At 35.7% G+C, this 22,375-nt stretch overlaps 2 protein-coding genes across 2 annotated transcripts in view; both read right to left on the bottom strand.

Moving 5' to 3' along the window:
- LOC146136918 (clustered mitochondria protein homolog) overlaps nucleotides 1-22,375 on the bottom strand; it is a 36,976-nt gene that overhangs the window by 10,598 nt on the left and 4,003 nt on the right. Inside the window, exons 3-16 of the mRNA XM_083395528.1 lie at nucleotides 20,739-20,910; nucleotides 20,041-20,187; nucleotides 18,473-18,726; nucleotides 16,592-16,746; nucleotides 15,814-15,982; nucleotides 14,804-14,908; nucleotides 13,821-13,916; nucleotides 8,534-8,661; nucleotides 7,933-8,120; nucleotides 2,822-3,025; nucleotides 1,745-1,925; nucleotides 964-1,067; nucleotides 683-736; nucleotides 79-281 (exon numbers count right to left, since the gene is read on the bottom strand). Coding sequence (XP_083251654.1) covers nucleotides 79-281; nucleotides 683-736; nucleotides 964-1,067; nucleotides 1,745-1,925; nucleotides 2,822-3,025; nucleotides 7,933-8,120; nucleotides 8,534-8,661; nucleotides 13,821-13,916; nucleotides 14,804-14,908; nucleotides 15,814-15,982; nucleotides 16,592-16,746; nucleotides 18,473-18,726; nucleotides 20,041-20,187; nucleotides 20,739-20,910 — 2,160 coding nt within the window. The remainder of the gene's footprint in view (nucleotides 1-78; nucleotides 282-682; nucleotides 737-963; nucleotides 1,068-1,744; nucleotides 1,926-2,821; nucleotides 3,026-7,932; nucleotides 8,121-8,533; nucleotides 8,662-13,820; nucleotides 13,917-14,803; nucleotides 14,909-15,813; nucleotides 15,983-16,591; nucleotides 16,747-18,472; nucleotides 18,727-20,040; nucleotides 20,188-20,738; nucleotides 20,911-22,375) is intronic.
- LOC146136919 (protein YIPF5-like) overlaps nucleotides 11,650-22,375 on the bottom strand; it is a 48,882-nt gene continuing 38,156 nt past the window's right edge. The window contains exon 5 of the transcript XR_014501582.1: nucleotides 11,650-11,664. The gene's annotated coding sequence lies outside the window, so the exon portion shown is untranslated. The remainder of the gene's footprint in view (nucleotides 11,665-22,375) is intronic.

Genomic DNA, 22,375 nt, shown 5'->3' on the forward strand with positions numbered 1-22,375 from the left:
AACAACATTTTAAACCTATAATTTTCTTTAATTTCTTTTTCTTTAAAAACTTCTTTTAATTTCTTTCAAAATACTCACAAAGATTGGTATCTGTCTTGTGATGAGGAACACAGCTGCATCCACCAGCAAAGTCCTCTGCTTCTTCTCCTCATCAGCACTAAGTGTCCTCCTCACTCCAGGAGTGAAGATGTCAGGATTAAAGCGGATGTCGAACTCCGTGTCCGAGTAAGAACCAACCAGCTCCGCAGCCGACTTCACAGCTTCGCGCTGCCATTGCGCCACTGAAACAGAAAGTGACGTCATAAAATTAAAATCGACTATGACGTCAGTACCGAATGATATTGAAGTTATTCGTGCCTATGTATGTTCGATATTATCCGATGGGGGTCGAAACCAGATGTCAAGTGATACTACTGAAACTAATAATGACGTCATGAAATTAAAAGCGACTGTGACGTCATTACGCTGTGACATCATTGTACGGGACAATGTTGTAATTATTCGTGCCTATGGATGTTCGATATTATCGGATGGGGGTCGAAACCAGATGTCAAGTGATACTATACTGAAACAGAGAGTGACGTCATAAAATAAACAGCGACTGTGACGTCATTACACTGTGACATCGTTGTAGGTGACGATATTGAAGTTACTCGTAACTTGTAACGACAAATATACGTACTTTGGTCGGGGTCGGACTTTGTTGCTGCTTCCAAAATCGCTTTCGTGTTGTCACCTGTAAATTAAACATCAGGTTTAACTAATACACACAAAAACTTAGATTTCCCAATAATAAAACTAGTTTATCAAAAAACACATGGCTCTTAACACGGAAACGGCAAAGAGTTAACCAGCCTTTTTATGGAAACGGAAAAGAGCTTAGCGGTTAGCAGCTTCGGCGTTTTACGAAACCGGATAAAAAGATAACCAGACTCAAAGTTTAGGAAACGAAAAAGTGCTTACCAGCTTCGGCGAGCGCGTTCTCGTTCTGGAGTTTCTTGTCCATCGCCGCCTTGTTGCGCAAATGGACAATCTGTGACGCGCAGTGACGCATGAAAACCACGTACCTGTGACGTCATAACAAAGGCCGGGTTATGTCATTGTGCGGGCAAGTGTCAGTTGTTTCGTAAAACTCTTTGAAGCATAAGCCAGTAGTCCGTAACCTTATTTCTATGTGCCGCAGCTTTATAATTTTATAAATACGGCCATATGTGTCTAATTCTAAATAGAGTAATCAGACGGTACTATATAAAGACAAACTATATTTAATTCTTGACAAGCTTTCGCACAACCGTGCTTCATCAGGTTAAAGTAGAAATTCCGATATTTTCCAGTTTTAAGTTTGGTTGCTGTAGCGAGTTATCAGTGAAAAAACATTTGTGCTTTGCTGTTTAATAGATCTGGGACTTAGCGACCGGGACATACTAAATTACGTCATTAGTGGATAAACGTAAAAATGTAATGTTTTTCAGGCTGTACTGGAGAAGAGCAAAGTTAAACGTTAAAAATAAAAAAATCCAATGAAAAAGCGATTGACAAAATAGTTAACTTCGAAAAAGTGGCAAAAATTAAAAATTCCCCTGAAAAAACGAAAGGCCAAAAAACTTCCTCAAAAAAGTGGCCAAAAATAATTCAGCGAAAAAAACGACAGGCAAAAATTTTTCACCGCAAAAAGTGTCCAAAAACTTATTTTTCAACAAAAAAAGTAGCAAAAATCACAATTTCCACCAAAAAAGCGACTCACAGGTGTTCGACGTAGGCCTCCAAAAGTTCGGGTCGGAGCGAGGCCAAACGGTGCCGATGCTTCCGGGGAAATCCCAGCTGCGTGCACTCCTGGGGCAGGGTGACGTCATCACTTGGTAGGAAGTTGACGTCAGGAGGATAGGTCTTGAGCAGGTCGAGGATGTAATGACGTTGGTCGTTGCCTGGTAACACGAGAAGTGGAAAAAGGCTTCGAGGGAAAAACGAAAAGGGGCAAGTAGCTCGTTATAGAATTGAATTTTTTTTTTGATGTCCGATACTTTGTATTTCATTTCGACACAAATATCAACTTTTTTGCAAAAGATTCTCGATGATTCTAATTTTATTCCGATTCCAGCTATTTTGGGAAAAAAGTATAACGTTTCCAGCTGATGTCATATGACGTCATTAATATCGTCAAAGGGGTAAAATATTGATTAAATTGTATCGTTTCAAAGCTTATTAAGAAAAATATTTGTTGGACCTGTGAAAGTTTTTCACAAATTTCATTTTGAGAGATTCGCCTTTCAGCGGAATAAATATCAAATTAAGGTCAAAAATAAAATGGGCGGTAGGACAGCATCCATGTTTAAGTAATTCTTTAAAAGCGCACCAAGCATCTTTTTTTTTTAACAGATTTTAAGTCAATGACATAACGTAAGTGCCCTAAATCACTGCTTACAAATGACTTGACTTGACTTGACTTCAGTACTTTGGACAAACGATTTGTGTTAAAAATGAAGTGTTTTCATTAGGAATTTTTTTATAAAATGGGGATATGGATCTCAATTTTTCCACATCATACAATTTGCTCGATCCGTTGCATTTTTTAGTCGAGATATTGCTCATAATCGAACGAGTTTAATAATTTTAAAAGTCTAAGAGTAATTTTTATGACAAGGACTCGCCTTGGAATTGACTTTCTCGTATAATGACTTTATTAGGGGAATTGACGAGTGATTTATCCAAAAAGACTTGACTTGGACTTAAGTTACTTTACAAATGACCTGAGACTTTCAAAGTGACTTGTTTACATCACTGGATTTTAACCCCCGATATAACCGCCAAAAACTTGTCTCACCGATGATGCCCTTGCACTCGAGCGAAGATTCGAGGGTCACGGGTGCGGATCCCGCCTCGTCGCACTGCACTTGATGAGGCAAGACGTGAAGTTGCTTGGTGGTCTTGGACAGCAGCTCGACGTACTTTTCGTGCGTCTGTGCAGTCTTGCCGAAGTCAATCGAACCGTAGACAACGCTCTGTTCCTGCTCCCGTTCCAGAATGCCTGTCGAGTGTGACGTAACAGAAGTTTGTTTTGGTTTAAATTTTTAACGAAAAAAGTTTCGCTTGGTTTCAGGTTTATACGTGATAAGCAACGCTCTATTTCTGTTCATTGTTCCAGAATGACTGTCGAGTGTGTGTGACGTAACAAAACAGAGTTGCCAACTTGCCACAAACTTTTATAAAAATAAAAAAACTGTCAAAAGACTTTTCGAAGAAAATTTGTAGCTTTTGAAAGCTTAATATGGGACACAACAACAACTTAGTTAAAAAATTGGTAATGTGACGGCATTTTTTTAAACAGAAGTCTTTGTGGCAAACCTGCAGGCTGCAGAAGGTGTTTTAACGGTTTAAATTTTAAACAATGAGGTTTTGTTGCTTAATTTTTTATTCAGATGTAGCTATCTAAATTACCTTCTCGTTTTGCGTGTTGTCTGCTGCATTTAGTTGTTAACGGTAGGAGGCGTTTTGGACGAAAAAGTCTTTTTTTTAAGAGATTTTATAGACTGAATATGTTTGTATTACAAACAGAATTTAAATTAGTTCAAATATAAGTTTAACGAAGAAGCAAACGACATTACGTTAGGGTAAAAATGCTTTTAATAAATAAATAAATAATATACAATTTAACTACGATAAAAATACTGCACAAAGCAGTGAAGAAAAAGCAGAAAGTATTTAAAAAACTAATCCAACAATACCCTAAGTTTATAAAAAGCAAAATAATTTTGAATATACGTTGTAGGTAAAAAAAAATCTGTATACGTAGATATACTTTAACAATAGTAAATACAAGAGTTTGTTTTTACTTTAGTGGTTGGCGTTTATATGCAGTCTGTCTTTGTCTTTGTTCGTCTTAACTGTATTTTATGAATTTATTTTACATTATAATATATTAATTTTTTTACAATTTATTTGTACAGACAAACTTACGATGCCATTTATATGGCGAAATGCATATTTGTATTAAAAGTTTTGAACCTTTGCTGACTGATTTTTGTTCGGAGCGGTGCGCTTTACAAGCTATTATTAAAAATTTTACAACGTTTATCGTCGGCATTATGTGTTCTGTTGGAGGGCCAGATTCTGTTGTGAAACACATACAAAGCTTAAATACAAAAGAGTATAACAATAGTAAAACAACATTTTTTTGAAAACGGTTGTTATCTAATCACAGCATAATATTACAGGGTTGTATCACAATCTTTATGAAAAAAATTCAAAGACATTTAAAGCCTTGTTAAAATTGTACCGCCGGGCGTTTTTGAATAAATTATAAATTAAAAAACAAAGTATAAATTTATTGCCAAGCAAAATAAAAAAAATGGTTGAAAAATGTTTTTTACGCCAGGTTCTAAACACCTAACCTAGATTTGGTGTAAAATAAATTCAAAGAATTACACAAAGATTCAAAGACTATTTAAAGAGCATAGCATGTTTTAACAACTTTTGAATATGCAAATTAATTCAAAAACTTTTAAAAAACATAGGGTTTTTTAATAGCTTTTTATTTCGCAAATTAATTCAAAGACTTAGGGTTTTCGAAGACTTTTAATGTGTAAATCAAATCGAAGATTTTCAAAGATTCAAAGGCTTGGCGGCAAAACCCTGTAAAAGCAATTACTTTCGTTTTCAGTTTCGGCTTACGGCCCTTTTTTACAGCGCAGAGCCTTGCGCAGGCGTCGGGCGCCTTTCTCGCTCAAGACAAACTGCTGGCCGCTTTGGCGCGCCGCGGGGTCGGCCGTAGAACCAGGGCCAAAGGTCACGGGGACGCTAAGTTGTCCGAAATCGCCGCGAAGGTACCTAAACACGACAAAGCCGGCCATTGTTGAAAAGAGGAGCGTCCAGAAGTTGCGCATTGGAGCTGGAATCGAGATTGCTAGCAGATCGTCGCAGAGACGCAGCGACAGAAGACTTTCGGTGAAGGTGGAAAGGTAGTAGGCAAAGCCTATGTTGGCCAATTTGCCGCCGAAGCGTATAGTCCAGTAAACGTACGGTGCCGCTATGAAAGCGGTCAGGCCGAACAGTGTTGACTTGATGATAACGATAGGGTGGTCGGGCGGGATCCAGAGGGCGTATTTCCAGAAGAAGGTGTGCGTCATTGTGGCCAGGATCGCGTAGAAAAGCGCCAGGGCCGAAGCGGCACGGACAAACAACTCGTTGTTGTGCTTTAGGCCGAACAGTTTGGCTGACGTGGAGTTGCCCTTCACGCCAAACCAGTCGTACTCCTGTAAGCCTAAAAACCTGAGCAGACGCATTGCTAGATAGATGCCGAGCGTGTTGCAAAAGGCGAAATCGAGCAGCCAGTGATCCCACCAGCATTCCCTGAAGTTAGGAAGGTGCGCTTCGAACGTGTACTCTATTAATTCAAAGGCAGCGCTTAAGAGCAGCAAAGTAGGCGTGTCGCGCATAATTAGGGCGGTAACCAGCCAACCCAAGACGTGGTAAACGACAAAGACGTCCATATTTTCGACCACGTTATGAAGTGGTCCGTCCTGGTGCCCCGGATCCCATAAAATGCAACTGTCCGCGTATGAGCGAGTTTCAATTACACGGTTCAGGTTTGGGTCTAGGTGAGTGAGAAGCGATCTAATTGTGGAAGGTTCGAGAAAAAGCAGAAAGATTAGGAGCATTTGGTAGAGCATCTGCGCGTGAAGCATCAGAGCGGTAAAGGCCGATTTGGCTTTGGGGCGAGATAAATCAAAAGAGTCGGCGAAGCCCCATATTAGGAGCGATGCTGCGGCCGCCAAAATGCCTTGCTTAATGCTGGTTTCTTTGGCATCTTTTTTGTCGTCGTTTGCAGTTTTTAGGATGTTTAGGAGGGCCATTGAGGCTGCGAAAAATGCACAGAGCGCGAATCCTTTGCCGTTCATTTTGCGCGGGTTAAGCCTTTACTGTACAGTAGAACACGAAAATTGTTTTTGTTGCAAAATTTGAGCGTTTTTTGGGGAGTGTTTGCACTTGGCGACAGGATTACTCTCAAGAAAACCTGGGATTCAACATTTCGTTCGACAGATTTCCTTTTTTTACTTTAAATTCCTTTCCGAATAAGCATCTAATATACTCCGCGTTTAGTGTTTGTTTTACAGATAATAGTTAAGCTAAATGCCACTACCTAGCTACAGTAAAGAAAGGATAAAAGTAATTCACAATTTCCAAGCTTAACATTTAAACGAAAGAACATACAAACGCTACTTTCTGTCGTTTTTCAACAAAGTTTTTTCTAAGCATTTTTTAGGACACACACATATGTGCTCAACAAACTGCAATCTAACCCTTCTGAAGCTGCTTTTTGACCAACGATTACGGCTTCCATATAATTAGCACACGAATCAAATCCGGTGAGTCTACAATGGCTTTCGGTGACCAATCTTTTCATTCCTATCTATTCTATACAATTTTTTGACCTTCTCTTGCGACAGGGTGACTCTTAAAACTTCAATGCACCATTTTGCTGCCTTAGTTCGCAGCAAACAGACCTATTTTCGTAATTCGATAAGACGAGACGAATTTTTACGAGCGGAACACAACAGGAAATTATTACCGCGTCCGCATCAAAATGTACATGCAGATCATCGTTTATATAAAAGTATAGATATAAATATTCATGCGAACGGCATTCGGCAAATTTATTTAGAAAGATGTAGTAAGAATGGCAAAGCCCATCTAAAAGTAGGAGAATTTTGAACGTTGAAATATCTCTTAGTTCATTTTCGAAAATGAAGAGAGAGTTATTCGAAACGTTCACAAAATGCTACCTACTTCTGTATGGGCTTTGGTATTCTTATTACGTCTTACTACAACCTCAAACCACTATGCTCCAGAATTAAGAAAGATTTTCATACGTTTTTGCGTAATAAGCTAAAAAACACATTTTTTACTGGGGATTTCTTTAACATTAAGGTGGAATACGTTTTTTCTGTTGAATACAAATAAAGAGATGTTCCAAAATGATACCTACTCCTGTATGGCAGGATACTCCAGCAAAGCTAGCAATACAGGTCAAACACTATTGAAGATCTTGAAAGATATATATATAATATATATTTCGCCAGCAAAGGCATCGTCAATATATATTATTTCGAAGGGTATCCATATATTTTATCTTATATATATAGATCTTTCAAGATATTTTATTAAGGTCTGACCTGTTATAGTAGCTTTGCTACGCTATTCTGCTGTAACTGATCAGCAATTAAGGTCGATATTTATCTTGCAAGGGTCAAGGTGATTTCCATTATCACATATCCAGTACTACTTTTGTAAGGGCTTTGATATTCTTACTACGGCTTACTACACCCTCCAACCATTATGGTCCGACGTTTTTGTTTTGTTTTTAATTGGCACAACGAAGCTCCTTTCCCACAGATTAATAAATTAAACGCATGACGTCATAATTACGCAAGAAATCGTCTCTATTTTGCGCTACTAGAAATTTACCAAAAATAAATTGTTCCATAAGTTTAATGGTGAAAATAACGGCCCAAATAGACGTAAAAAGCGACATGCTTTATTGTTCAAACGTTTCGGCACATGCTTATGCCATCATCAGTGATATGAAGGCCACATATATCTATTCTACTTGGGCCGTTATTTTCGCCATTAAACTTATGAACAGATCCGTATATAGTGTTCTAAATTGTTTCATGTTCCTGTAATTTACCAACTCCGGTTAAAGGAAAACACACGACGGACAGTTAAGAAATAAAAGCAACTCAGTCACTATCGAAATGAACATAATTTCTCGTATTACTCTGTTCAGGAATCAAAAGAAAACTCGCTACCTTTAGGATAATCAAATTAAAACGATAATAAACACCAAAAGCACCACACGTATCAGAAAACCTGCTGAGCAAAGTAAAATGCAAAATAAAAATGCCAAAAAACATACAAAAGCAAAAATCTTATTACCTGGAATAATGGACTGAGCAGTGACGCGATATCCCCTGTAATCCACCACCACAGTTCCAAGGGTGTGGAGTCCAGGTACGTCCAGTGTGTTGTAAGCCTTCACGCCCACCAGATCCGAGCAGGGGGCGTAAAAGGCGGCGTAATTACCACCAAAATCCTTGTAGTGGTCGCGCACGTCAAAGCCGAGGCTGTGAGTGTAAAAAATATTTTTTTTTTCAAGTTTTTTGAAGTTGCTTTTTTAGTATCGGTGCTATGTAACCGGGTTGCCACGCGATGTTATGAAAAAATTGAGACATTTAAAGACGTTTTAAAGAAAATTTGTAGGTTTTGTGGATCGCTCGGAATTAAAAGCAATTTAGATTTGATATTTTAGCAATTTTTTTCGGAACGATTTTATTTTTTCATTTTATTTTTTCAGAAACACAAGGCATAAAGTGCGAACAAATCATACCTGCAGTAATTAAATTTTAAACTAATTATTTTACCGGTTTGCGAAACTGTTTTGGGGAGGTTCATTGCTAAAACGTTAAAGTTTTTTTTTTCTTTTAAACCTGCTGTTTTAGATATAAATCGAATCCAAAAACTGCGACAAAAATCATACCTGAAAAAAATGTTGTTCCAAATGTACATTCTCATGTTGCGGGCATCCCCCGGGTTGATAGCCATCACGTTGCCGTCAATCACCATCATAGCGCCCCTAGTGGCCGCCGCTACGAAGTCGCTGTGGACCTGAAATTATTCATATAGCGTGTATATAGCGTGTTATGATGTCTAACATCAATATGCTGCACTACCTGCTATCAGCGAATCGTTGGCATTAGTTAGAAAGTTTATATCAGAAAGAATCATGACTACACTAGTGTACTATAAGAAACATGGGTCTGACTTTGAACTGACCCTTGAATTTTTATACGGCCGCGAAATATCAAAATAATTACAACGGGTCCACCGGGCAAAACTATTAGAAAAGTTTGGGAACCGCTGGTATATCAGGTATATAAAGTAGGGCTATCGGTATCGGTCGAAAAACGGATTTAGCTGAAAACGCGTTACCCTTCTTTTGAGCCCTGTGGGTGTATGATTATTTACGGAGAATACAGCGCCCAGGAAAGCGTTCAAGGCAATGTTATAATGACTTAAGTCATTGACTTGTCTTCGGTGGACTAAAGTGACTGTTTTTTTTAAATTACTTTGACTTGACTTAAGTCGTTTGGACAAAATTACTTGGGTTAAAAAAATGTGTTTTCATTAACAAAACAATTTGATTGCTATGTTGTGTTTAGTTGACTAATAATCGAACAATTTTAATAGATAGTTAAATGTTAAAATTTTAAGGACTTGACTGGGACTTTACTTGTTATTGATTCAATAAGACTCGACTTGGACTTGAGAAATTTAAAAAAAAGACTGGACTTGGACTTAATAACTTGACTTGGACTCATGCCTTGTTTACATTACTAGTTCAAGGTTACGCAATTTAAGGGTCTACTAGTAAAGCCACGGACGCGTTATTTGGAGCCAGAGAGGGCAAACACGGCTATACGAGAAAGCAAATAGCCGACGGTCGTTGACACACAGAGAATAATTGGCGAGAAATCGGCGTTGAATGCGAAAAAAGCTTCGTCAGCGTTTTAGCCATAAACGAAAAAAAGGGTAAAAAAATAATGCGTTTTATAGGAGATTAAAACTGGATGCGAAATAAGTCAAGTTGTAAGGCATTAAGCAAATCATTGTACCGACGAAAATACAGGCTTTTCTCACCAAAAGTTTAAATTAAATAGCTTGACTTACAGAAAAACATTTTTTTAAACTATAGCTTAATTTGAAAAAAAAAACTTATAGTCCTCGCCTTTCTCTCAAGATACAGTTTAGCAAGACCAGCCAGATCAAATATTTAACCAGCATTGCGTTGATTACATAGCGCGAGATTCCCAGCAATACATAAAACACATCACTGTGTGGATATAGGGCAAACAAATTGGTACTAAAATCTATTTTTTTCGTGTTTTGGGGATTAAAGTTTTTTTTTAATTTTCGTATTTAGTGTTTGAAGAAGTATCATTGTTTTGGTATTTTTGATATTTAATGTTTTGTTGGAAGTTTCACGTTTTTTGTATTTTTGTTTTTTTCGTTCTTAATTCAGTTATTTCTATAATTAAAGCATAATTTTCATATAATTCGGCTTTAAAGACGTGATCATCTTTTTTAAAAAAAGCGACATTGTCTTTTCCGAAAAAACGGAAGAACACTGCGACGCTAGTTTTTTTCTATTTATAAAAGAAAGGTAACACAACAGCAACGCCATAGCGCGTACAAGCCGTACACGCAAGCCAGCAAATGCCAAAGACCACATATTGCGGGCAGTTAGCTAATCATTGGCAAGAAGAGAGCCTACACAACCCGCAGTACATTGAAAAACGGGCGCATGAAGATAACGTAAGAGTTGTATGGCCTTCTTTTACTAGGCAGCCGTAGCAACATGATACATGGCTACCAGTCTATCTGTCTGCGTTAAACGGTTTTTATGTTGGACCTAATTGGTTGTAATGATGCCCATCGTCGATTATAGGGGAATTGCGCAGAAAATTGGCCTGATTTTGACCAAAATGACTTGAAAACGGGACCCATCATGTTATGTGTAGATTAGCACTATACAATGAATGGATGTAGTAGGATTAACAAAGTCCAAATAGAAGTAGGTAACATTTTGAACGTCTTAAATAAATCTTTTTATTCATTTTCAACAAGATGAATGGATGAATTGTATAAAAATCTTAAAACAGAATTGTTAACACAATCATTTAGGCGACTTATACAAATAATGAAATATCTCAAGGGCAATATTTTTACTCCACCAATTCATTATAGCATACATAGATACAAGCATACCAGCTTGAATTTAGCCCGGGATAGGATTTTTAATAACACGGGAAATTTTTTTAAGTTTGGTGGCCACTAGTGTAACAAAACGAAATAAAACAAGGCATTTCTAAAATCGTACCTTTGTATATCCTTCTTTGTAAAAGACCGTACGTGTCTTATTCTAAATAGAGGAATCAGGTGGCACTACATAAAGACAAATTGTAGTGCCACCTGGTTTCTCTATTGAAGGGGTTCTTGAACAGGGGTCTATGGACCCCTTGGGGTTCCGTGAACTAAGGGGCTCCATTAGGCCAAATTAAAATATTAGTGTATATTTAAGAATTAATCAAATCTTCAAAGAAAAGAGTTTAAAAAAAATAAAACGTTTTAGCACTGACTGTATTTAGAATCCATTTTCCTTAAATCATCAGCATATTTCTGAAAGTCTATTTGTGTTTTGACTTCAATTTGTGACGTCATTTTAGAAAACTTCTCGCCTACCGCGGTCCACGCAAAGCCAAAAAAAAATTCTATGGGTCCGCGGTAAAAAAAGTTAAAAACCCTGCTCAATTGCATATGTCGGCACTTTTGGTAAGCTGGGTTGAACAACACACGTTGTGATACAACACGCGTACGCCGTTAACCCGCACTGATGAAGTATTGAGCTGTCAGTCGACAGGGTTATTGGGGGCAATGGGAAACAGGGCCGGGCGTTAATCAGGCCGCTCGTTGAAAGTGATAAAGCGAGATAGTTAGTGGGGGCACTTAAAGAGGAGTGTACAGGCGTTGATTATTGGTGGTGTGTGATTACGAGGGTGATAAAAAACTCTGTAGCCTTTGTTAAAGCAGTGCTCCTTTTTTTAGTTTAAACTAGTGTTACTTAACCTTTTTTGACATCAATAATAAGCGAAGCATAACAGCGAAACTTTGACGACCTAATTCTATTCCCTTGACTTTTTATAAGTGAACACAATATAAGACAAATGGAATAAATAAATAAATATGAGTTATGTCTCTGAATTTTATCTTGTTGTTAAGTAAGGTTTTATGAAAAGTTTTGTTATTTTTTAAAAATTTTCTTTCAAATAACTCGACCTAACTTGAGTTGCCCTAAACTTGAGTTTTATTTGTATCATTGGGTTATATTTGGAGGGGTGCTGTACGCTATAAAAGTTGAGATACGACTAAACTATATGCGCTATAGAAATGACACGGCGGACATTTTTAGAAAAATAAATAACCAAACAGAACAATCCAAGAAAGATTTCTATAAAACCCTAACAAAAGTAGGTCAGAAAGCAGCCCAAAAATATCTGTTTTCAGCCCCACATAACTATATGTGTTGTGGAAATGACATGGGGGACCCCAACAGAAAATGCAAAAAACCAAACAGAACAATGTGCAGCCCAAAAATATACTTTTCGGCCCACTTAACTATATATGCGCGACAAGGCGGACGTACCAACGGGCTGCGATTCCAGAGAAAAAAAAACTTTGTCGCACTTAACAAGGGGAAACAGCCGATCGTAATACATCGGCTTCACACACACAGAGAAGGGCGAAAACACTATTGAGTGTCTTGATTAATTGAACGCACGTGTCGCATTGGGAAGTAGCAGCATGCAATACAAGCCGGTTCGAACCTGGGTAAATAGGTTAGCGTTCTTAGGCTGACGTGAAAAACGGCGCGCAGCTTTTGAATCACGTACACTGCACATGTGTGATCAATTGCACAATGGTAGGATGCAGACTTGGAAAACTGGATAATTCTCTAGTTTTTTTTTAATCAATAGATTAGAGCAAAATGTGGGTAATTCTACGTTTAAACTAATTTGTGAATGGCCCGTGTGCTCTAATTGTGGTTGTAATCTCATTTTGATTTTATTAAAAATGTTATTTTGTCCGACGGCAATTTTAGTCTCTCAGTCGAAACAAATAATTTCAATTAAAACGCTTTGGTGAAAAAAGCATAGGCTATGCAATAAGCATAGGTTGTTAACACACCAATATTTACTGTTTACATTTTTTAACTAAAACTTGTAAATATTTAAATGCAATTCTAGTTCAAATAATTATTATTGAAATCTTGTTTTTTAAGAATTCGTTAATTCTAGTTCTTATCTAATTTGGAAAAAACTAGAATCCTCTAATTTTTTTCTTTTACTTATAAAAAATAGAAATAAATTTAGTTGTCTAAATCGCGTATGACGCTGTCGTGTATTTTGCAGTTTTAAGCAGAGGTAACGGCGAAAAAAGTTTTTAAACCGCAGTTTCATTATGCTGCAAAACACGAACAACGTTTTTAAAAAGAATTAACATTCTGGTGTTTTTATATATGTCGTTTTTTATTTGCTTTATGTCACTGTAATTACACAACTAACAAGATGAGCTTCTACCATTAGAAGTACGCCAAATAAGCATGTTGTCAAAGCACCACGTGCTCGGTGACCTTTGGCCCTAGAATGCTTACACAATTAAATTAGCCATAAAACAATTGTATTGAAATGCGCAACAATAAGTGGAAATGGTTGGATAAAAAAATAAAAATTTTCTAAAGCCAAAAAGGTCGAATAGACTTCATCTTGGTATTGACGTTTCGATACGAACTTTTATCAGCTTGAGTTAATGTTTTAATCAAGATGGTATTTACTCGACCGTTTTTGGTTTTAATCAATCTATATTACAGATCCGTGCACAGTGTACCCTTATCTCGATTTAGTGTTAGCCCCAAATGTGCAAACTATAGTTAGACCTCTTTTTACAAATAAAGCAAATGTCGTTTCTTCTTTCAAGGGCCAGCTAACCAGACATGCATGTATAGAAAAGCATCTTTAGACATACTCAGATGTACATAATAGGGTTGTTAAGATTTAAAAAAAAAAGTAAAGTTTAGCCAATCGTAGGTTTTCCCGTGGTTTTGAACCTTGAAAATAGAATTGCCAAAAAAAATGAAATTTGGCTAGATTTTGCATCGCTCCACTACACATGGATATATCCAACAGTTCAGCTTACAAACTGCATCGTACCTTGAACATTGCTCTTTCCCTCAGCAATCTCTCTGGCAGACTTGCCCTCGGTAGTTCGCGGGTTGCGGCCAATTCTTCGTTCCAATCCCGCGTTTGCTGCAATTAAGTTAAGAGCACCGTTTAATCTTTGCATTGAGCAGTAGTTATAAGCCCTTGGGTGTTGTTTCTAACGCTCAAGAGCGCCGAGATATTTTTTTGGAATTCGATTTTTGCTATTAATCTTAAGCCTTTTGATACAACTCTTTGTGCACGATTAGAATGCAATAAATCACAAAACTTTTTTTTATTTATTAATTGTTAATTTGTGACATTCCATAAAAACACTTGACGAAAATTATAGTAGGGGCGCCACAATCTATTATTTCTTTTCGTGCCTTAAGTCATAAAACGTCGAGAACAACTGAACTATATGCGCTAGGGGAATTACAAGGTGGAAATGAAACCGCTTAATGTTTGCATTAAGCAGTGGTTCCCAACCCTATGGGTGTAGGCTCTAAAGCCCAGGGGCGTCGAGATATGTTTTAATACCTTTGGTTTAGTCAAGCGGTTCTCAACCAGTGGGGCATGAAAACATTTTGAGGTGGGTCACAGACCAATTTATAAAGTTTGATTTATTAAAGATTTTAGTTTCTTTTTTCACTATACTTAATTATACAAGAATAATAGCTTGGGGCGGAATTGAAGGAATGAAAATGAAATCTACACTTGTTCAGCAGCAGCAAGTATGAAAATATGTTCTGCTGTTTTACTCTAAACTTATTTTATAGTTTTTTCGGTTCATAAAAAAATATTGTGTCACAGAATTTTCGTGCAAGAAAATGGGCCACGAAAGTAAAAAGGTTGATACGGTTTAGTCAAATGTTCAAAACAAATACAAATCAACAAAACAAAAATCGTTAATATATCCAAGATTTATTGCTTAGCCCAACATTTAAAATTACACAAATAAATAAAAATAAACAATACAACAACCCACAACCCACCTGCCCTGGTATGTGCTCTTCGAATATGAGCCTCGCACTAAACGCGTCTTCAGCTCTCACGTGATCCACGTGATGTTCCTGCGGTGGCGCGCACCACGTGTACACCTGCGTTTCAAGGTCAAAATTGGACGCTTCAACGTAAACAAAAGGGTTTGTTTTAAGGCCAGCCGAAGCTAAAAAGGTTTGGATAATTGGTTTATCGCCCTGCTGAACAATTTTATCAAAAAATGTCTTGAAATTCTATTTAATTAGTGAGTTTATTGTGCTGTTAGTTTGATTTATTGACTAAGTTTAAGTTCTGCCGAAAATTGCGAGATGCGTAACGCCTTAGCGTCTTTCCACCTTTTTCACCAATTGATAAAAAGATTCCTATACAAGATAAATTGGTAATCATAAAACTTTGCCATTATATTTGCTATTATTGTGGGACATAACCGTCTTCGGCCAATTACCTGTTAATTGAACTTTATGATTAAAAGCAGTTCTAATTAGAAGTTTTAATTGGCGTTCAGTGCTTACGATTTTCAAGACTTAATACAGTTAATCCATACACCATATTCGAAGTTTTCCGAAAAATCCGTGAGAAATTATTACTGCTTAAAACAATCGTCAACATTTAACTACTTGATGCTTAGTTCGCTAAGCTAAGACGTTGACAACTAAATATTTCCAGTTTTCTAATTCAATGAATTAAAGAAATGCTGCTAATTCTAATTCTAATAAAATTTCTGAATTGCTCGTGTGCCCTAATTCTACTTCTAGACTATTTTTTTTACCAAAATGCATAGAATTCATTGTAAATAATAAAATACAATTCTTGTTCAAAATATATTCTGGTTTTCAAGATTTTGAAAATTCTAATTCTAATCTTATTTGGAAAAAACTAAAATGCTCTAATTTTAGTTGCAATCTAATTAAAAAAAAAATAAATCTATTTGTCAAAGTCTGCGCTACGCCGAGAGATAACAAGTCAAAAACAATGGAATACCTTTCTTTTAAGCATTACGTACCTGAAAGGGGGTTGCAATTCGCTCAAACGGGTGACGAGCGAATCTCTTCTTGTTCAGGGCCGCAAAGTTGCGCTTGAAAAGGGGCGATATTTGTCCCAGAAGGTCGATAAGTGAATGGCATACGTGGGTACCGAGAGCCGGTTTTGGATTGAAAGTCTCGATGTCGCACCTGGTGTAAAACATATGTAAAAGGGCGTATTTTTTATGGAGTCCAAAAACCATTGGCAGCAGGTTTCTGCTTGTCGATCACTGTTCTGCTAATGCGTATATTAACAATAAAACTCGGAAGTTTGAAAACCAGAGTAAAACCAGGATCAGACATTTTTAAAAGGAATATATATTTCGCCTATACTGGCATCGCCAGTTACATAAGTAAAATACATAACACAAAGCAAAGTTATAGTTTAGTTTTTTTATTAATTTTAAATCACCAACCATTATAAGCTAATGGGTCGGTTAACAAGTATGCTAAATACGGTTAGTAAAACTGAAACCCAGTCAAACAGTTATTTAATTGAAACCAGATCGAAATACCCTAAATAACCTTCAGGTCAGGGCACATAACTTTAGTCGAATCATAAAAAAAAGCCGTCTTAGAGCGACGTTTTAAAATTATTTTTATGAAGTAACATTAGGTGTTGGACGAAAACAACAAATTGGAAAAAAGTTAAAAAAAATACACCCTACTGATCCTGTGTAGATTAACGAGTTTGCAAATAGGGTAAATCTTCAAGATAAGGCGCTAAACTTCAAGACACCAATGTTTTTTTGCGCTTACTGATTAACGTAAAAGCCTCGGGAACTTGCTGTGACGTGGAATCGCTTCTGCTCAACCGTGACCACGCTGATGTAGAAGAGATCTCCATGCAGCTTTCGGTTGGCAGGTGGAGGATTCCATACGCTCATTGAGAGCGCTTTGACGCATTGAGTGTACTGCAGGAAAATCGGTTATTTTATGCTGGTTAGTTTAACAAGTACAAATCAGTTCGTGGATAGGACACGCTTGATTCGTGGTTCTTAACCACATTCCACTTGGTTTAAAATGAAACTGTTTGGCTTAGAGTTTTGTCAATAAAAAAAATAAAAAATCGCTTCTAAAAGCTAGCAGGAGTGTTGCAGTGACTTAAATGGCTTGACTAAAGTCTGTTTATAAACTACTTGATTTGAATTGACTTTTAAAAGTCGTTTTTGTACTGCAAGGAAATTGGTTATGTTACAGTGCTTCTCAAAGGGAGACTTGTCTTCTTTGGCCCCCTTGGAGAGAAAAAAAAGTTTGGAAGGAAATTTGTTCTAGGGTGGAAATAGGGATGAAAAAGGGTAAAAAAGTGATTTATTGGATTATATGTAATAAAAAGCTTATTAAAGTGTAATGATTGATTCGCTCCCTTGGGGAGGAATTTTTTAAGTTTGGGGAGGAATTTTGTTCCAGGGAGGAAAGGGTATAAAAAGGGATAAGAAAAGCTACTTTGTTGATTTTATGCAATAAAATGCCTATTTAACTGTAATTATTGGTATTGTAAGAGTCTATTAGTGCACATAATCTAAGCCGCTGTGCACACTGGAAGTGGATTGTCTTAATTTAGTTTGCTACATTACAAAATACTAGTAAGGGTCCCGCAACCAAAAAAATAATCATAATAAAAACTAAATAGAATAAATAAAATAATGGACAATCCAATTATATTCCATGTGTGAAATGTAAGCACAAACAACCGAAATATTATAAAGAAACTTGAACAACAAATTGGTTGTAACTAGGTGTGGGTGAAAGTTATGGCAATTTTTCAATTATATTGCTAAATCACAGCATGTGATTGGATAATTAGGTGAAAGTGCGCTATATCACGCACTGAACAACGGCAAACAGGCCAAAACCAAAAGTAAAATGGATTGAAAATTTTAATAATTTGTAAAATATTATTTCTATATTTGCTACAATATGACTGTATGTAACCTGTCTTTGGTACCAAAAAATACATTTTATAAATCAACAAATAAATTACTAATCCTGACACGACGCTAATACATACTAGCACACACAAAATCATTAAATTTCCACTATCAAAATTTCTTTTTTTTTTCAGCATTACAAAATTAATTTGCGACATGACAAACTTAAAAAAATCATTTTCAAACCAAAAAATAAGAAATTTAATGAAAAAGCATCTACTTCAGAATAATTTGCCACCTGACAAACTTCAAGGTTAAAAATTATTTTTAAACCACAAAAAACAAAATTTAACGAAAAAACATTTAACGCAGATAATTTGCGTGTGACAAAATCAATTTCAAAATAAAAAAACTAAAATTCAACAAAAAAATCTACCTTACGGGGTTCTTTTTCACACACAAAATCAATTTTAAGAGGTTTCAACTTTCAAGTAATAATTATTTTTAAGCAAAAAAATTTCCAATATCAAAATTATTTAGCATAACAAGTTCATTTGGGACCTAAAAAACTTTTCAAGGTTAAAAATAAAATTCAACTCCCCAAAAAATTACAATTCAACATAAAACAACTATCTCAGATTAATTTGCGACCTTAAAAAATTATTTTCAACCCCCACCACCCCCCAAAAAAATTACCGCAGATAATTTGTGCCGTGAAAAATCAATTTCAAACCAAACTAATTAAAATTCAACAACAACAAAAATCTACCTTAGGGGGTTCTTTTGCGACGGGGTGCAGAGCAGTCAGAATGCGTTCCTTGCAACCGGGCATAATGCAATCAGGGGGGGTACAATCCACCGAGTCCAACTGCGGCTGTTGCTCCACAGTCCGGGCCTGCTTTTTACGCTTTGTGGGACTTTCGGGTGATCCTGGCTTTGCGGTGCCGCTCGGTTCCGCTGCGCCCCCACCGCTGGTCGGGGACTCGGGGGTACTGGTTCCGCTGGTGGCCACGGCGGTCATTTCTGTGGAGGGAGAAGGTTGGGGGTAGACTACGGGGCCGGAACCAATTGGACACCAAAATAATAACGGAAGACATTTATATTTTACATGAACATTTGGATAACAGCAATTTATATCTATTTATATTTTGGGGTGATCATCACACATTGATTTTAGTTTGTGAAATTTGAAATATGAAATAAATTAAATCAAACACTTGTTTCCTGTCATTTGTTTTTAAACAATTACAAAACGTTATTTGTGTAACTCATTATAGCTGAGCAGAATAATAACGTTGAACTAATGTTAACCTAAAACTTTGCTGTGCAGCCTTAGCATAAAGACAAATAAGTGACTGTGTGGCTTAATTTTATTTAGATTTTAAGGTTAACAATTGCTAATGTAAAAAGTGCTATTATACATTGATTTATTTATTGGACACCACAAGAACAATAAAACATATTTAGTACTTTAATTTAATTTTAAAAACAGCCAAGAAGCATTACTATTAGGTAAATAATATGTGAAAATATGAAATATAATAATTCCTATAAAAAAAACATACAGTATTAAAATTGCATTTTAACAATTTTCTGTTTTATCATGAAAAACATCATTGTAGTAGAACTTAACTTCACTATTAGTAAAAATAAGCAACAATTAGGAAAAAATGGTGGGTTTATTATTATTATTTACCATTTCAAAGTCACAGCTGCCAATGTAAAAAAAAGCTTCTTTAAAAATATTCTTTAAACACAGTTTGTTAGTTGAATGAAACATTTTTGACTCTTGCGTAAATTATTTCCTAATTACTATAGTAAAAAAATACAAAGATACAATTGCAATTATAAAACTTGCCAAACTAAATGAGCATTGAAAACATTTATAGAAAATCCGAAGAACATATGTTTACCAATTGGAGTAATAACTGATAAGAAACATTATCTGCCTTTTATCAAAAGTAATAAATTTGCGTTTACTATAAGGACTACGTTACTATGAGATTGGTTAAATAAATATTAAACAAAAGTTCGAAGAATAGTGTTTACTGCATGAAACACTAAATAGGAACCACTTTTGATGTGTTATGTTAATTAGAACAGAGATATTTCTACATAAGTCTATGGTGGAATAATTTAGTTCACATTTTTAAAGAAAGAGGATATTCAACCGAAAAAAATATATACAGGTTTTCAAACAATACTTAAAATCTTAGGAAAAAGTTAACAAAATAAACCAACTGTGATACTTAGCAAATATGAATAAAAACTAAACTGTTGTTATTGATTATATAATATAATATTGATTCATGGAAGTATCAGGGATCAAGAAATTACCTGCCGATATGTCACCATCAGTGATGACATTGATGTAGGATAAGCTGCTGCAGTCTTTTCCACCGAATGCATCCACATAGTCGGTGGAATGAAGGAGTTCTCGCACATGCCGGAAATGTAGGCGAGCGTCACGCACGCTGTAGGGCTCTGGATAAAAAGCAGTTGTTTATCGCATTTTATAAGCGTTTAGGAAAAAATGTGTTTTTGTGGCATTCAAATTTTCGTTAGATGTCACTATCAACAGCACACAAAGTAGGAAAATATCATTTGATTTATTGCACTTTAATCAAACACAAACACTAATATTAAAAGGTGACACAGCAAATATCAGTTTCCTGGAGATTTTTAAATACCACTCTTGGCACCCTTAAGCATTAAAAATGGCACCTCGGTTGGAAATCATTGTACTAGCCTTAAAGATACTAAACTACATTTTTTCCTATAAAAATTTAAACAAAATAAAATGTACAAAACAAACAATAGTGATAACATATAAAAATTTAGGCAGTCATATTTCTTTCTTAAAATCAAAGAGTCAATATTTACAGTAAAATCACAACACCTTATAAAACTTAAATATTATCAAGTTTATTACGTATTATTTTGACAAATGGCCAGCGTTGAGGTTTAAAAGAAGAAACTTTATAGTAACTGACTGAACCTATGAATGTCCGATAAAATAAGGCCAAACAACAAACCTTCGACAACTTTAATGACCGAGCCTTCTTTGAGGCCGTCGATACTTTTCAGTTCCGAGAAGTTGTCGAGTGTGGTGCCGTTGTACTGTAGCGAGAAGCTTGTACGATGGCAGGTATCTTCACGATCCATCAGCAACTGGTGCAGTTCCTGAACCATTTCTTGCGGCGAAACCTGATTTATAATTTGGATAATGGTGAGAGAAAAAACAAGAAAAAAACAATGCTGTATATAAAGAATTAATGAATTGTATCAGCAAGGATCACTAATCTTACTCCGGGGTACAAAGTACTAATGTTACTGGGTTACTTCCGTCCTGCTGTTTAAAATAATTCTCTGGTTAGTGACGTTTACATTTAGTCCTGCTCGAAAAGCTATGGCAATAAAAAATAGCCATTTCAACAGTGTTAATTATTTAACCTAGGCTAGCGTAATGTATATTTTTTGTTTTCTTTTTGCTTTCTTAATTTTTTTTAATTATATGCCTACTGTTGTTTTTTATGCGGCTCCTTGCAAACCTTAGGTTTGAAATGCGTCTCTGGCACTAAAAAGGTTGAGAATCACCTCTGTATATGGTAATCTTTTTACCATAACGGTGAGAAAAAAACAAGAAAATAACAATGCTGTATATATGGTAAAATTAAGTAAAAGAGAAATAAAAATGAGAAAAAAAATGCTGTATATGGCAAAAGTTTATAACACATAACGATGAGAAAAAATGCTACATATATATATATATATATATATATATGGTAATTTTTTTTTACTTTTTTGGCGAAACCTGATTAATAATTTGAATAACGTTGAGAAAAAGCATCGCTGTACATGGCAAAACTTTTGTGACATTTTTTTCTTGTATTATTTCAAACCCTAACAGAATCACATATTATTTCAGTTAATGCTACATTAATTGTCAGGGCTGCATTTTGCCACAATCTGTCTGCAACTAAAAAAAAAATGCGTGAAATAACAAATGATTATGTATAACACATCCCATAAAAGGTTTATGCAGACAAAAAAATATCCCAAACTGCTAATTAAAATATTTAATTTTTTTATTACATTGAAAATATGTTTTTTTCTTTGGTCATTTTGATCACTTGCCATAACCTGCACATAGTTTCTTTGGTTATTCGAATCACATGCTTTAACTTTTTCGATCCGGCAAATTAACAAAATGCCGTATATTTTGGGCTCTAGGTGGTTTTGTTTTGGGTTTTTGGTAAGCGGCAAAGTGAAGTGTTCTATATAAAAATGTAGTTCGATTTAAAACAAACTTTTCAAACAGACAAAATTTCCTTTCATTTATCACGCAACAAAGGAACAAATGAACAGGTTTGCCTTTATTTCAGTTTTAATTTGTATTTGAAAGTGAACTGTGGTGGTATGCTTAAAATGTGCACAGGACAAAAATAGTGTATTATGTTCAGATGTTGGGATTGATATTGTGTAACAAATTAAAGTATTGAAACATATTAGTATTTTTGTAAAAACAGTTTTTATTGACTACTAACTTATATCAATCTTAGAGTAAATTACAAACCCAAAGAAAAAAAGTCTGTTGGAAAAAAAGCTTTCAAACAGATTATGTTTCAATGCCCATTATTACCTAAGCTTTGTGGAGGTAGCAAACACAAAA

This window comes from Ascidiella aspersa, chromosome 8 (genome assembly GCF_963924565.1).
Source record: "Ascidiella aspersa chromosome 8, kaAscAspe10.2, whole genome shotgun sequence".
NCBI lineage: Eukaryota > Metazoa > Chordata > Ascidiacea > Phlebobranchia > Ascidiidae > Ascidiella > Ascidiella aspersa.